General features: G+C 43.6%; 1 protein-coding gene, 1 long non-coding RNA gene and 1 other non-coding gene across 3 annotated transcripts; 1 reads left to right on the forward strand and 2 right to left on the reverse strand.

Moving 5' to 3' along the window:
- Window positions 1-6368: 6368 nt before the first annotated feature.
- HMGN1 (high mobility group nucleosome binding domain 1) lies at window positions 6369-13167 on the reverse strand. Its single transcript, XM_007968212.3, has 6 exons — window positions 12952-13167; window positions 12599-12631; window positions 12475-12504; window positions 12345-12392; window positions 9184-9312; window positions 6369-7214 (listed from the first exon to the last, which is right to left on the reverse strand). The coding sequence occupies exons 1-6, from the start codon at window positions 12964-12966 to the stop codon at window positions 7167-7169; spliced, it is 303 nt and encodes a 100-aa protein (XP_007966403.2). The 5' UTR covers window positions 12967-13167; the 3' UTR covers window positions 6369-7166.
- On the reverse strand, window positions 9388-9492 carry LOC119619529 (small nucleolar RNA U13). The gene has a single exon (XR_005235994.1). It is a non-coding gene; the product is annotated as a small nucleolar RNA U13 (small nucleolar RNA).
- Window positions 13168-13440: 273 nt separating the features above from the next.
- Window positions 13441-16200, forward strand: LOC119619307 (uncharacterized). The gene is made up of 3 exons (XR_005235706.2): window positions 13441-14535; window positions 15036-15162; window positions 15908-16200. It is a non-coding gene; the product is annotated as an uncharacterized lncRNA (long non-coding RNA).
- Window positions 16201-16455: the final 255 nt, after the last annotated feature.

Raw genomic sequence — 16455 nt, forward strand, 5'->3', positions numbered from 1 at the left:
CTCGGCCTCCCAAAGTGCTGGGATTACAGGCTTGAGCCACTGCGCCCGGCCTAAATTAGAATTTTCTAAGGAGTAACCACATTAAGTGCTTTTCAGAGATAAAATCTCTATAAAATTATATATAAATTTTTAACATAATTTGCAGTTATGGATTAAATCTAAAACACAAAAGTAATCTTTACAGTTAAGGATGTAAGGAAACACTGCAGGACTTAACAAAAGCCACTCTCTAACAAGATAGCACAGCCAGACTTTATGAGTACGAGTCACCCATTAGAATGCGCTGTTTAAGGTTAAATTAGGTGTAGTTTCAAAGGCTTTCCTCAACACTCTATATTGCTGTCAGGTGGGTGTGGGGGCAGGCAGGAATCTCATAATTACAGGTTCTGAAAATCACTCAGGAAGGGAAGCAAACGTTTATGGTGCACTAACTGCCAGGCCCCGCATCTGATCTGCTCTGACCCTCTGGGTAAGGTATTATCATCTCTTCAGTTAAGCCCGTTACCTATAGCCTTAGCTCCTTCTGTTGTGAGGTCACGTTCATTTGCAACCAAGAGGTGGTGGAATCGAGCTACGGATGATGTCCCCTGCCCTGATGCCGATCCGCGTTCACCCCAGCGAGTGTCTGGTATCTGCGTGCCGTTTCCCCTCAATTCCATCACTAACCGTGGCACTGTATTTCCATGCCCTCAAAAAAATCTCAAACATCTACTTACTTCTTTCCACTGGAAAAGATTTTTGTGGGATCAGCATCTGGAAGCTAATATGTAATTCTTTTTTCTTTTTTTTTTTTTTCTGTTTTGTTTTGAAACAGAGTCACGCTCTGTCCCCCAGGCTGGAGTGCAGTGGCCGGACAGCTCACTGCAAGCTCCGCCTCCCAGGTTCACACCATTCTCCTGCCTCAGCCTGCCGAGTAGCTGGGACTACAGGCGCCCACCACCATGCCCGGCTAATTTTTTTGTATTTTTAGTAGAGACGGGGTTTCACCATGTTAGCCAGGGTGGTCTCGATCTCCTGACCTCGTGATCCACCCGCCTCGGCCTCCCAAAGTGCTGGGATTACAGGCGTGAGCCACGCTAGTGTGTAATTCTAAAGTGGAACTAGCCATGCTGGATTTTTTTTTCTTTTTTTTTTGTTCGAGACAGAGTCTAACTCTGTCGCCCATACTGCAGTGCAGTGGCACGGTTCAGTGCAACCTCCGCCTCCCAAGTTCAAGCGATTCTCCTGCCTCAGCCTCCAGGGTAGCTGGGATTACAGGCACCCGCCACCACACCTGGCTAATTTTTTTGTATTTTTAGTAGAGACAGGGTTTACACCATGTTGGCCAGGCTAGTTTCGAACTCCTGACCCCAAGTGATCCGCCTACCTTGGCCTCCCAAAGTGCTAGGATTACAGGCATGAGCCACTGCGCCTTGCCGATTTTTTTTTTTTCTTAATAGTAGTTTCTTTTAAAATTGAATTTGTATCCAATCCTGAGAAAATGTCCAATACTCCAAAGGTAAATGAGCTTTTACTCCTAAATATTTGTTCTTATGCATTTTGTTCCCTTTCAGTTTTGTATTTGTAGGTATTATTTTAAAAATATCCATTCTTATTTGCTTCCAACAACGTTGATGGCCACTGAGACTGGTTGCCTGGTACAGGGGCTTCAGTATACTGTGCTGTTGGCATGAGCAGTAGTATCCCTAACAGAGCAATTATAACAAAGTGTAATGGCCAAATTATGGTTTTGCCACACGATAAACTATTAAGTATTAAAAAAATTTTTGCAGTTAAGGAAAAACCCAAACATATGAAGAAAATTCACCCTGTCTAAAATAATTGCTTTTAGCTTCTGGGATTAAATGGTTTGTTTGTTTTTTGAGGCAAAGTCTTGCTCTTTCACCCAGGCTGGAGTGCAGTGGCAGATCTTGGCTCACTGCAACCTCTGCCTCCTGGGTTCAAGTGATTCTCCAGTCTCAGCCTCCCGAGTAGCTGAGACTACAGGCGCCCACCACAGGCGAATTTTTGTATTTTAGTAGAGAAGGGGTTTACGCTTGTTGGCTCGACTGGTCTCAAACTCCTGACCTCAAGCTCAAGTGATCTGCTCACCTTGGCCTCCTAACATGCTGGGATTTCAGGCGTGAGGCACCATGCAGGGCCCCTAAATGGTTTCTTACTTTATACTTTTTGAGGTTTTAAAAAATGTAATCCTGGTCGGGTGCGGTGGCTCACACCTCAAATCCCAGCACTTTGGGAGGCCGAGGCGGGTGGATCACCTGAGGTCAGGAATTGAGACCAGCCTGGCCAACATGGTGAAATCCCGTTTCTACTAAAAGGACAAAAAACTAGCCAGGCGTGGTGGCAGGCACCTGTAATCCAAGCTACTCAGGGGGCAGAGGCAGGAGAATCACTTGAACCCAGGAGGCAGAGGCTGCAGTGAGCAGAGATCGCACCATCACATTCCAGCCTGGGGGACAAGAGCGAGACTTCATCTCAAAAAAAAAAAGTAATCCTAGCTTTCACAATCTTGAAATAAAAACAGTTGTTACCAATTGATGAGCTACTTCCCATCATCTATTTAAGCCTAATGTTTAGAAATTCTCAATTCTAATTCTCAAAATTACTTGGTGTTTCAACCAAGTATTTCTGTTGCAAACTCCTGGAACAAATGGGGATTGTGATAAGCGGACACATCTTTAGGTTGATCTGTGTGGGTTAGCAGAGATTAGTTTTTAGTTTACAATGCTTGTTAACGCGAAAAAGTCTAAATGTCTGACAAATCATATATTCTTGAAATAAAATACTACACAGTGCTTACAAACGCTGTGTAAGTGTATTCATTAACATGGAAGAAAGGTCACAGTATGATAAAGACTACAAAATAGGATGTACAATACCACTTTGTATAATCATGTAAGCATAGAATAGGATCTGAGAAAAATGCATCTTTAAATAGCTACTTAAATAGTTGTTTAAGTAAGCGAATTATGGGTGATTTTAGCTTGTCTGCAGTTCCTGAGTTTTTTTTCCAATGAGTATTAGGTGCTCCCCTATGATGACACACATCTATTTGTCATCCCTGCCTCTGTCCATCCCCCTAACCTCATCCCTAACCCCGCAAGACTTTTATACACATTTCCCAAACTGCTACAACAGAACAGAACTTCCCCCGGGGGCCTCCATGATTACCAAGAATCCAAGTACTAAGTACCAAGATCTGTGCCTTAAATCCTGATTAACCCACATTTGACGCACGTCAAGCTCAGTCTCTGAGAAGCCAAGAGAATGCAGGGTTCTCGTTCACTAGTTTTTCTAATCAACCAATTGCTGTCTGATAAGAAGTTCTCTTCCTTATACTTTTAGATGTCTGATACTGGTACAGCCAGTCAACCATTCTCATCACTCAAAAGTACTGTCGACTCTGTTTAAAGGGCAAGAAACTTTCTGTACTGATCCCAGAAAACATGCCTCAAGTGGCTTTTGAGACAAGATCTTTGTACCCCAGGTTGGAGTGCCGTGGCACAATGATAGCTCACCGCAGCCTCGAAATCCTGGGCTTGTGATCGTCCTTCGTCAGCCTCCTGAGTAGCTGGGACTACAGACAAGCACCACCATGCTCGGCTGATTTTTAACATTTTTTGTAGAGACTGGGTCTCGCTGTTGCTCAGGCTGATTCTGAACTCAGGCTCAAGCAATCCTCCTACCTTGGCCTCCCAAAGCACAGGTGTGACTGCCACACCCAGCCCCCAGGGTGGCTTAGTTAAAAAACTTTTTTTCCTTTGACAGTTGAAGTTGGTTTATTGTAAACGTATGTGTCCTGGCCAGGTGCGGTGGCTCATGCCGGTAATCCCAGCACTTTGGGAGGCCGAGGTGGGCAGATCATCAGGTCAGGAGTTTGAGACCAGCCTGACCAACATGGTGAAACCCAGTCTCTAATAAAAATGCAAAAAAATTAGCCGGGTGTGGTGGTGCACGCCCATAATCTTAGCTACTCAGGAGGCTGAGGCAAGAGAGTTGCTTGAACCTAGGAGGCAAAGGTTGCAGTGAGCTGAAATCACACCACTGCACTCCAGCCTGGGCAACAGAGAGACTCCATCTCAGAAAAAACAACAACAAAAGGTGTTCCTTCCTGTGGGTAGGATGAAAAAAAAAGGAAAATGTGCAGCCTTAGGGCTAGCAAACACCCAAGTAATTGGTCAGATTCAACAAGGCAAGGCTTGCTCCAAAAAAACGTAGAAAAGCCTAACGGAGTAGTTCAAGGTAGGATCTTAAAGTACTTCCGTTATGCTTTTCTACAATGTTTTTGGTATTAATCTATAAGCCAAAACCCTGTACCTGTTTTATTTTGTTTTGTTTTTTTTTTTTTTTTTTTTTTTGAGACGGAGTCTCGCTCTGTCGCCCAGGTTGGAGTGCAGTGGCCGGATCTCAGCTCACTGCAAGCTCCGCCTCCCGGGTTTACGCCATTCTCCTGCCTCAGCCTCCCGAGTAGCTGGGACTACAGGCGCCCGCCACCTCGCCCGGCTAGTTTTTTGTATTTTTTAGTAGAGACGGGGTTTCACCGTGTTAGCCAGGATGGTCTCGATCTCCTGACCTTGTGATCCGCCCGTCTCGGCCTCCCAAAGTGCTGAGATTACAGGCTTGAGCCACCGCGCCCGGCCACCTGTTTTATTTTGTAAGAAAAACTAGTGATTTCTTTAAATGTCATTACGAGTATAGAATGACTGAAAAAATCTGTGATTCGAAAACATCTATGACCACTCTCAGGGGTGGTAAGTTTGGGGATTGCAACTAACTAAACACTGGCAGATGGGTTCCATGGTTAAAAGGCTTAAAAACTCATCTATTCTACCTATACTTCAGAATTAAAGGCAAATCTGTTCATCACCCTTTCACGCCTCCATCATGTAATGACCAACAGTGCTCAGGTGGCTCCTAGTCCTTCCCCATCCCCCAGGGGTTATCAAAGCTTCTTTGCTGTCAGTTCATCCCACGTCACCAACCTTTGCATTTGCTTTTACTGTATCCTCACTATTCCCTATAAACTCTGCTCTGGCAGTCCGTGCAGAGATCTGTGATCCCACAGGGCTTGTTTTTAAAGGATTCTTGCCTACTAATCAGCCCATAAGCAAAACAACACACCACGTGTACAGAGGTTTGAATTCTGTTCCCAGGACCCCTCTTTAGTGATAACCTCAGCAAGGTCTGTTCTCTGGCCGTTTTCACTGTTGCCAAGTCAACAGTTGCCCTACACCCCCTCTAAAGACTATAGTTAGAGGGCAAAATGAGAATACAATGCATATGAAAGCAAATCTGGAAAACACATACCATACTAGATTTAGTTGTAGCTTTTTTTTGAGACCAAGTTTCACTTGTCACCCAGGCTGGAATGCAATGGTGTGAACTCAGCTTACTGCAACCTCTACCTCCTGGGTTCAAGCAATTCTGCCTCAGCCTCCTGAGTAGCTGGGATTACAGATGCCCACCACTAAGCTGAGCTAATTTCTATATTTTTATTAGCGATGGGGTCTCACCTTGGCCAGGCTGGTCTCAAACTCCTGACCCCAGGTGATCTACCCACCTCAGCCTCCCAAAGTGCTGGGATTACAGGTGTGAGCCATCATGCCCGGCCTACTCTATACTTTTTTTAACCTCATACGAAGAGCTAAGAAATATGTATTTGCTTTGATTCAAAGGATATTGGATTGTTTTTCCTTTAAACCAAGTCAAGCAACTTCAAAGGACATAGCAAGTATTAAAGCAGTTATGTCTCATGTATCAGCCAACAATGAACCACATCATGGTCCCGTATTATATAATACTGTACCTTCTCTTTAGATTCACAAGTAGTTACCATTCTATTACAACTCCTTATCCACATAACAACATGCTGTACAGGTCTGTTGCCTAGCAGTAATAGGTTAAACCATACAGCCTACATATGTAATAGGCTATGCCACTGAGGTTTGTGTAAGCACTTTGATGTTCACACACAAAAACTGCCTAACCATGTGTTTCTTAGACTGTATCCAGTCTGTAGTGACCCGTGACTGTATTAAAACAAAAATTAAAAATTTCACTTAAAAATAAAACCAAAAAGTAAGATCAATTATGGAATTTTTTTTTTTTTTTGAGATAGGGTCTCACTCTGTTGCCCAGGCTGGAGTGCAGTGGTGCAATCTGGACGCACTGCAACCTCCACCTCACAGATTCAAGCGATTCTCCTGGCTCAGCCTCCTGAGTAGCTGGGATTACAGGAACCGGCCACCACACCCAACTGATTTTTTTGTATTTTTAGTAGGGACAGGGTTTCACCATGTTGGCCAGGCTCAAATGTGGAAATTTCATAAATAAAATGTAAACCAGAATTTAATCCATGTGCTCCAAAATATTTTCATAATTGAGATTTTATTGGTTGAGGATCAGTACAGACATTTCAATTTGTACACAATTCTTAACATATGTAACGAAATTCTAAAAAGCCATGTATTGTAATTCTTTTTTAAAGTTATTCCAGTGACTTTCCAGCTTAAAATTTGGAAGCAAATTTTCCTTAAGAGGCTATCAAGTACCAATATCTTCACATGTTGGTCAGCTGTTACATATCGCCCACCAGTTCACACTGAATAGCATGTACACTACATATTCAAATCTGTAATCTTTCACAGCACAGTAACAAAGTTATTAGGAAAACAGAACTACCACAACCAAAGATGTTACAGAGTGCACACAATTCTGACAGGGAGCGCCATGATCAAGGAGTGGTTTTCTTTAGGAAACAATTCTACTAAAAAACAAGAGAATAGAAGTAAAATAAAATGTTCAAGACATTAAATGCAGGACTGACTCCATATTGCCATTTAATATGCTCTGTATTATAGGATATAAAAACTAACCCCCCATCTATGGAATGTTAAGCTGGCACCCGAGACAGTCAAAGCCTCCCGTAATTCAATATCCCACACTATTTTCTGGTTGTACCAAAAAATAAACAACCAGCAAATGATTTCACCTCTTAAAAAAAAGCATTTACACTTAAAAAATGGGATGAGGTGGGATTCCCTCCTTCTTAAAAATGTTTCTAGAGCTACTAAAAAACTTGCATTTACAAAATAGTTGATAAAAATATTCCTCTGGATTGTACAAGAAGGGAGACAGGGACCACTGGTAAGACATGGTATATGGTATTAATCAGACTTGGCTTCTTTCTCTCCTGCTTCATCAGAGGCTGGACTCTGCAAAAGAAAGGAAATTGAGATCTTTAGCACTTAACACGTTGTCATTTTATTTATATGCAACTATCAGGTCTTCATAAAAGTCAATAATCTTTATTTGTAAAGTCACCTACTCTTGTTAAAAAACTTTTGTAACCACCCCCCCACCCCAAATCAATACTTGCGGCACTTCCATGGTCACGTGCATATGCAGAGCAGCAAAAAAATGTGAGTTGCACCACATGTACATTCCAAGCTGAGGTCACTCTGTCTTCTTGTTTCAGCTCTGATGCCGTAAACAACTGTTTTTCTGGTCTACTTAATGCCACATATTTTACTCTTTGTGCTTTTTACTGATGATTTTGCTGTTTAAAATGGCCCCTAAGCATCTTGTCCAAGTGCTATCTAATGTTGCTAAATTCAAGGCTGTGATGTGCCACACAGAGAACGTATGTGTTGGACAGCTTTGTTCAGGCACGAATTACAGTGCTACTGGTAGTGAGTTCCATGTGAATTTAACATACATCAATTAAGGCATGTCTGAACAGAAATACACATGTAACAAAGTCACGTATTTATCAGTTGATGAAAATGTTGTGATCAGAGGTATGCAGGAACCCAATCCTGTATTCTCCCTACGTGAAACAGTTTCATACTTGTGGCAGCCTTATATTAATAGAACACAGCTATAAACAGGAGAGAACCAACTGTAATTTGATAATATGTACTGGAAGGTCAAGTTCTTCCTTTAAAATCAGAACTAGATTAGCAATGTGATCATCTTATCACACAATATTTGATGTATGGTTAGAATTAAGAAGTACAGGTCAGGAGCGGTGGCTCACGCCTGTAATGGCAGTACTTTGGGAGGCCGAGGTGGGCGGATCACCTGAGGACAGGAGTTTGAAATCAGCCTGGCTAACATGGTGAAACCCCGTTTCTACTAAAAATACAAAAAATTAGTTGGGCGTAGGGGTGTATGCCTGTAATCCCAGCTATTTGGGAGGCTGAGGCAGGAGAATCACTTGAACCCAGGAGGCGGAGGTTGCAGTGAGCCGTTCCAGCACTGCACTCCAGCTTGGGCAACAAGAGCGAAACTCCATCTCAAAAAAGAAAAAAATAAATAAAATAAAATAAAGGGAATTAAGAAATACAAGTTAAAAAAATAAAACTGGGATTGTAAATTTATTTCTTAATTTAGGAATAAGTTTATAACTTAAGAATTTGATAAATATCAAATTTAATATCAAAGAATTTGATATTTATCAAATTCTTAAGTGGTATCAAATTTAAATATCAAAATTTAAAACTCAATATACTAAATTACTTATCTTTTCTAGCTTAGTTAATATAACAAACATAAAATAAAGAGGCCTGGCTTAACTGAACCTTGCAGTTATTTTTTAAGAAACAGCTTCCAGGCTAGAGGAGTACAGTGGTGTTCGCAACAAATCAATCAAAACCTGTTACAGATTTCTTTGTTCCTTCTCTACTCCCACTGCTTGGTTGGTAAGAAAAAACATCTTTTCCTCATAGCTTAAAACAATAAAGATTCAGCCTGGGTAACAGACACTGTCTCTAAAAATAAAGATTAATGACACTAGTCTTTTTACTTGCTTTATGTATGTTATTATTTAGACCTTTAAGAAAAATACAAACAAAAACATTTTCATTAGAAATGAAAGTGGGAAAAATATGCCAGGAAAAATGCAAGGGTAATAAACTTTCGAAAATATATTTAAAAGCAACATCCAGAATATAAAAACAAAACAAAGATTAAATTATATTTGAAATTGAGCATATTAAAATTTGCTCTTAAGCCATTTACGTATTTATTTTCCAATAGGATAAATCATAAACCATTTGTCCATTCATTTTGGGATACTGTACAAAACTTTGTTCAATATTATAATGAATACTGTTATCTGCTACAAAAAACGTACAATGTAGTATCTACTGTTCAGAGTGAAAACACACACACGCTTCTGACCTCCTCAGTTTTCGTTTCCCCGTTTTCTGCAGGTAAATCTTCTTTAGTTTCTTGGTTAGCCACTTCGGCCTGTTTTCCCTTTGCTCCCCTCTTCCCTTTTGTTTGCACTTTTTTGTCTGAAGATTTATCCTATGATAGAATAAGAATATATTTTAACTACAAACTTTACCCCTTATTTACATTGTTTTTAATTTTCCCCCTTCATGTCAGACAACTAATGTAAACAATGGTGCTGACTTCATAGCAAGGTTTGAGAGGGACATCTCACACATTAGTGTGAAAACCCAATTTTCAAGCTTATGAAAGGATCTCATTTTGTATAGACTATATCCATAATAGCTGTCACATTAATGTCTATCACACATCAGCTGATATACCTATTATATGAGACAACTTAGGGTTCACCCCAGTAATCAGGAAAACAGCGCATGCTAAGGAGATTTTAATAGTACTTGCATGTCAAGCCTCATTAGACATATGACAAATCCTAAAGCCCAAGCTATACTTCAGCACTGTTGCCATCATCTACTATTCTCTGCAGTTCCACATGACAAGACAAATGAAGTCGAATACCAGAGGAGTCTCATCAACTGTATTCCCACCCATCCCCAAATTTGTTGTGAACTTGAACAACACTGTCCTCACAAGACCTTAACCCTCACATTAAGACCATTCACCTGAAAAAAACCACCATGCCGTAGGGTCAGGTTGACCATCCTGCTACAGTTACTCCCTTGAGATCATAAAATGAGGAACTAAAAGGATCAATTTTGAATTTATCATTTTCATATAGGTGTTTGAAGAATCTGAAAAGTACAGGTATTTAAAATGACCATACTAACTTGACACATTAAGTTCAAAATTTAAGCCATGTTAAAGAAACATAAAAATACTTCTGGATACCATCCATCAATACTGAGAAGAAAGCTTAACATTTATTTCTCGTCAGTAAGTATGCAACAGCAGCTAAATTAGTTTAGCCCCCAGTGGGTGGTATAGAAGACCTATAAGGATACTGACCAATTACTTGAGTTAAAGGGCCATAAAGACAAGCAAGTAGAGCTCACAACTTCAATGCTAACGTGGGTGGAAAAATCACTGCACGGTGTTCTGTATTAACAGCAGGATTCCACAGACAAAAATCACTGCAGGGTGTTCTGTACTAACAGTAGGATTCCAGACAGCATGATGACTTTTAATACTTCAACATCCTTCGAATAACAAGTGTATCTGAGACAAAACTGCTACTACACACATTGCTATCACGAAGTTTCACGATCACTTCTGTACTGATTTCTAAAGATTTTTCATTAATTTCATAATCATTCCAATACAAAAAATACAAAACTGGGAAACAGTTAAAATAGTATACACAGTAATACCCTGAATTTGAAATATACCAGCTGTAACCATTATCAGCTGATAAGCTAAATAAAACAAAAATACCACCTGTAACCATTATCAGCTGATAAGCTAAATAAAACAAAATCAATCAAGTTTCTTGAATGTTTGGACCTTCAAAACATTTAGTTCTAGGGAAATGACACACTGTGACAGATACGCCTTGAAAACATGTCTACTATGTAGTATGAAAATCAATACACCAAGTGCTTACCCTCTGTTTAAAGTCTGATCAACTATGAAGTCAAAGGTGTATTACAGAAACTAGATGTAAAAATGAACAAATCCCTTCTGCCCTTTTTCCTTGGGGAAGGCTGACCTCATAGGCTCGTTCCTCAACAAACACTGACACGAAGACTTACCTGTTAGCCTCTCAATTACATCTGATGTCCCAAACCCACTGAGAGTCCAACTTGGAACTGTTTTCATTAAAAAATTTATTTTACAGTAGATCTCAAGGTGGACAAAGATAAATAAGAAAAATGTAAAGAGGGAAACAGGCAGATATTTCAGCCAATTAGTTTAAAAAAAACCCCAACAACCCAGAATCAAAAAAGTAATAATATACCGCTCACACCAACATTTTAAACAAGGTCAGCTAATTTTTTAGGCCTTCATCAAGTTTCCGTGCTTTTCTAACTGTATACAGAGAATTACCACATTGTCTTCTGGTAATGAGATTGTAACTTGAAAAATACTATTCTCATACCTTCCTTGAAGCTTTATTTTTAAAAGGATCACAAAAACAGAACTTTCTGTTAAAGAAAACATAGTTAAGATTTTTTACACTCAGCTCTGTACAAAATTTAAATTAAATAAGAAAAAACATCTTTGTTTTATACCTTTATTTAACAAGGACAAATTTAGTAATTATCCAAGAACTCCTCAATGTCAAGGAAATTAATCTTGCCTCTTCTGATGACTGTGCAGAGCTACACTTCTACCTACACTTTTAGGAAAGAGGTGAAGGCATTAACAAAAAAATTTTTTGAGACTTCAAATAGCAAACTTTCACCTAAGTTTAGGATAGAAATTAATCACCCCGTGAAGAACACGTAGAGCTTTACAGATGGTGGTTTCAACGCTAGCTCCAAACACAAAGTTCATACACGTTTTACACATGTTCTGCTTTTCCACTCTGAAAGTTATCAAACACAAGTATATCCAAAGCTAACTTCATTCTACAGACCTGCAATTCGAATCATGCAATCACGAATTTATTAGGGAGCAGCCAAAATCACGGTTTTGTATAACTGCTAATAAAACACTTTTAGAGTAGTAGCGGTTATTTTCTCAGAGATCACAACTTCTGACCTCCCCACTCCCACCCCGTAAAAGGGTTAAGGTTTCCCCAAGTTGGCTTGGAAACTGTATATATAAAAACTTACACGTTCCCTGCCTCAGTCCTAACTTGGCTCTTTCATACTCAAAAAAGGAAGTACAAGCACGCAATTAAAGGCCAACCACCAGCCACAATGTACGCAACGCAAAGAATAAATTTCCTTTGTAGACTTGCTAATATTTAATACTTTTTATCGTCCTAAGTCTCCTAACATCTGCAGCAGCATTAGTGTGATATAGTCCTATAAACCAGGACCAATATATCCATTACATTTTACCCCGACCAGAAGAAAAGTTCTTTACCGTAGTTATTAAAATATAAAGAAAGCTCAAATAGTTAATCAAAATGAAAAGTCCCGCATTAAGGAGCAGTGTAGCCTAAGGCCCCGCTGCACCCCAATGCGCGTTTCGAAGCCTACCTTCGCTGCTGCCTTTTTCGGCTTCGCTTCCACTTTGGCAGGAGGTTTCTGAAAGGCAAAAGTAGCACTGAACGTCCTCACCCGGGACGACCCGCGAAAAACAAACGGTTACGGGGCTGGCTTTACTTACAGCTGACAACCGCGCCGATCTCCTCTTGGGCTTGGAGAAAGAAAAAGGAGAGTCAGCGAGAAAGGCAGGCAGGCCAGCGGCTCACGGGAAACCCACCACCCCCCGCAGAAGGCCCCGAACTCACCTCTTCCTTGGCGACCCCTTCGGCGGAGCTGACCTGCGGGGACAAGGAGACGGGCGAATGCAGGCGGGCCGCAGTCCCAGGACCCGCGCGCCCGCACGGCCCCGAGAACAATGCCCGGCCGCGTGACGTCACGGCTTCCCGCCGCCCCGTTCGAATCGCCCCCTTGGCACCCCCGGCCGCCGAATGTTCCAGAACAGCCGCCCCCGCGGCCGCCGAGCGCCCGCCTGCCCGCCCGCCGGTCTCCAAGCGCCTCCCGGGCCCGTCGCCACCGTGAGTGCAGCGGGGCCTGGGCCTCGCGGTGCCCGGCAGACGGCGGCTCCAGGGGGCGTGTGCGGGCCGCGGCCACCGCTCACCTTCCTCTTGGGCATCCTGGCGGCTGGGAAGGCGCGTGCCGGGTGCCTGCGGGCCGCGGCGCGCCGAGAGCCTTCGCGAAACTGGGCTGCCTGGCCGCTGCCACTCCTCCCGCCGCCCGAGCTGCTGAGACCCACAGCGGGGGCGGTGGGAGAACCGGATGGAACCGGATTGGGAGCCCGCCTCCTCCTCCCCCCGCGTCCCCTGCCGCGGGCTCCCCCTCCCCGCCGGCCGGGCCGCCCCCCGCCGCCCGCCCCCGCCCATTGGCTGTGGGGCTCAGCCCGCGCCCGGAATAGGTGAGGCAGGCCGTCACTCGACCTTGCGCCCCGCCCCCTCCCGGGCGCCCCCCACCCCTTCCCGCCGTCTCGCGGGGCCCCAGGCCCAGGCGAAGGGGGCGGGGCCCCAGTGGCGCTCCGACCTCACGGTAGTTTGTTTGAAGCCGAGCTGCGAAGTGCGGTCTGCGCGCTGATTGGCGGGAGCATGCCACGTGACCGCGGGTCCCCACCCACAATCCTTCTGGATACCTGGGCGCCTTCAGGCCACTGGCATCTGGCCCCTGCCTTCTGGGGTGAATTGGGTTCGAACATTTATAGTTGGTATCTTAGACTGGGAAGGGAGAAGGACAAGGGATACAGGAACTAGCAAATTCCTCCCGCCTCAGTCGGCAAGAAAGGCTATTCAGGGGCTCCAGCTTCGCAGGCCTGCGTGAAACGGGCCCTGGTGCGCAGGCGTTGGAGGAGGGCGTGGGAAGGAGAGCCGACGAGAGCTCGGCGTGGGCCAGTGCGCAGGCGCGGGACGCGTGCTGCGCTTTCACTGGCCCAGGTCCACACCTGGGGCTCCGATGCGAAGTTACGGCAGGCGGCCTTTCTGTGTAACTTCCTTCCTTCCTTTTATTTAAGACAGGGTCTCGTTGTGTCGTCCAGGCCGTAGTGCAGTGGTGCAATCACGGTTCACTGCAGCCTCGACCTCTTCGGCTCCAGCGATCCTCCCACCCCAGCCTGCCAAGTAGCTGGGACCACAGTGCACCACTATGCCCGGCTAACTTTTGTGTTTTTTGTAGAGGCGGGGTTTCACTATGTTGCTCAGTCTGGTCTCCAACTCCTGGGCTCAAGCAACCCTCCCGCCTTGGCCTCCCAAAGTCCTGGGAATCTAAGCTGTGGAACTTTCTTCAGATTTCCCTGAGGACTGCAGGTGCACGACGGTCGTTTCTGGGCTCAGAGTAGGGCAACTCTCAGATTGCAGCTCCTGCGAACCGTTCGCGACCGTCTCCAGCACTCGCGGACCCCCAGAGGAATGTTTTATTTTCTCCATAGCATTGATGGAATATATATCCTTATACGTTCCATGTATATCTCAGCAAGAATACGCAAGGAAGTGGTACCAGCGGTTGCCTCTAGGGAGAACTGGGGAGATTGAGGGTAAAATTTCCCTTTCTCGTGTGTAGTGTTTTTTTTCACTTTCCTGCCTGCATGGATTACCTTAAAAAAATTCAACATCAGGGAGTACCCAAGTTTGTGGCACAAGCATGCACTGAGCACTTGCCTTGTGGCAGGCACCGTGAAGTCCCTGGGGTAGAGAGAATCCAGGTTTGTATCCCAAGCACTGGGTCTAGTAATTTAGTGGGGAGAGAAAGTACTCAATTGGCCTAGTAAAGAAAGGGGAAGCCATCGGCATGGGTTGGTCAGCATATTTCAAGGCATGCTGACTTACTAAAGTGTGGCAGCCCACCTAGACCTTTAAAGTGTCAGGGATGGAGATATGAAAAATGGACGTAAAGATCAGGGGAAAGAGGTAGAAAAAAAAGAAGAGCAGCCGGTCGTGAAGTTCGATCACTATCCAAAGATCGAGGGATACTGCAAGGTCTTAAGCAAGGGAACGCTATGCTTTTGGACTTACCTTATAAAGATCCTTCTCCCATAAGAACCGAAGATGCGCTAGGTCAGAGGTGACAAATGATGGTCCACAGATGTTTTCTTTGGCCTAGTTTTTTTAGGTTGCCAACACAAACAAATGGAGCAGCCAGAACTCAAATGAAAAACTATTTGGCAGTATCCTTTTTTTTTTTTTTTTTTTTTTTTTTTTAAAGAAACAAGGTTTCACTCTGTTGCCCAGGCTGGAGTGCAGTGCTCTTCACAGGTGTGATTCCACTACTCATCAGCGTGGGAGTTTTGACCTGCTCCGTTTCTGACCTGGGCCGGTTCACCCCTTCATAGGTAAACTTGCGGGTCTTTTGCTCCCTGAAAGGTCACCATCGTGGTGCTAATCACAGTGTAAACACCTGATCAGCACAACCCACTGTAGCCCAGAACTGGATTCAAGCAATCCTCCTGCCTCAGGTTCCCAAGTAGTTGGGACTACAGGCGTGTGCCACCATCTCCAGCTGGCGGTAGGTTTTAAACCTAAACAGATACTTACTTTCAGGACTCAGTCATTCCACTGCTGGAAAGGTACACAACAAAAATGCTTATATATTTTCACCAGAAGACATGAAATAGAATATTTATAGCAGAACAATTTGTTATAAGCCCAAACAGCAATCTAAATGCCAATCAACAAAAGAATAGATGAATAAATGGAAGACCGTCAGCAATGAAAATGACCCATATGCTACTACATACAACAATGTGGATTAATTTCACTAGCATAATGTTGAGAGAAAGATACCAAATCCAAAAGTGTGTACACTGTGTGATTTTATTCATATAATGTACAAAAGCAGGCAAAACGAATCCAGTGTGTTGGAAGACAGGATAGTGCTTCCTGGTTGGGGTTGAGGTGGGGAACTAGCGACTGGAGGAGAGAGCAATGGAAAAATTTGGGGGGCTGGCTATTCATGCTCGGTTTCTTGGTCTGGATGTTGGTTGTACTATGTTCACTTCATGAATACTAATTGAGCTGTTCACTTATGTTTACGTTTCTGGGTATATATAAGTTTTTTTTTTTTTTTTTTTTTGACAGAGTTTGGCTGCTTTACCCAGGCTGGAGTGCAGTGGCCAGATCTCAGCTCACTGCAAGCTCCGCCTCCCAGGTTCACACCATTCTCCTGCCTCAGCCTCCGAAGTAGCTGGGACTACAGGCACCTGCCACCACACCCGGCTAATTTTTGGTATTTTTAGTAGAGATGGGGTTTCACCGTGTTAGCCAGGATGGTCTCAATCTCCTGACCTCGTGATCCACCTGCCTTGGCCTCCCAAAGTGATGGGATTACAGGGAAGCCATCGCGTCCGACCTATAATAAAGTATTTTTTCAATATGTCAGAGTCAGAAATTTTCACTTACAAATTTAGCTCTTCCACTTCTCTTGTCATCCTTTGTGCATACGTTCCACAGACTGCACTTGACCTTGTATCTTGTAAGGAGGTGTTCTTAAGCCATCGTCCTGCCTCAGCCTCTCATGGACAAATGATTTTTTTTTTTTTTTTTTTTTAATGGAGGGATTCTCACTCAGTCGGCCAGACTGGAGTGCAGTGGCACTATCTCTGCTCACTGCAACCTCTGCCTCCTGG

The sequence above is a fragment of the Chlorocebus sabaeus genome, chromosome 2, assembly GCF_047675955.1.
Source record: "Chlorocebus sabaeus isolate Y175 chromosome 2, mChlSab1.0.hap1, whole genome shotgun sequence".
Classification (NCBI taxonomy): domain Eukaryota; kingdom Metazoa; phylum Chordata; class Mammalia; order Primates; family Cercopithecidae; genus Chlorocebus; species Chlorocebus sabaeus.

Excerpts from the sequence above, each read along its gene's own strand:
- HMGN1 (XM_007968212.3), bottom strand. Across the intron at positions 12,393-12,474 it reads GATCGGCGCGGTTGTCAGCT|AAACCTCCTGCCAAAGTGGA; the intron begins GTAAGTAAAGCC and ends TTTGCCTTTCAG. Across the intron at positions 7,215-9,183 it reads GGGAAACGAAAACTGAGGAG|AGTCCAGCCTCTGATGAAGC; the intron begins GTCAGAAGCGTG and ends TTTCTTTTGCAG.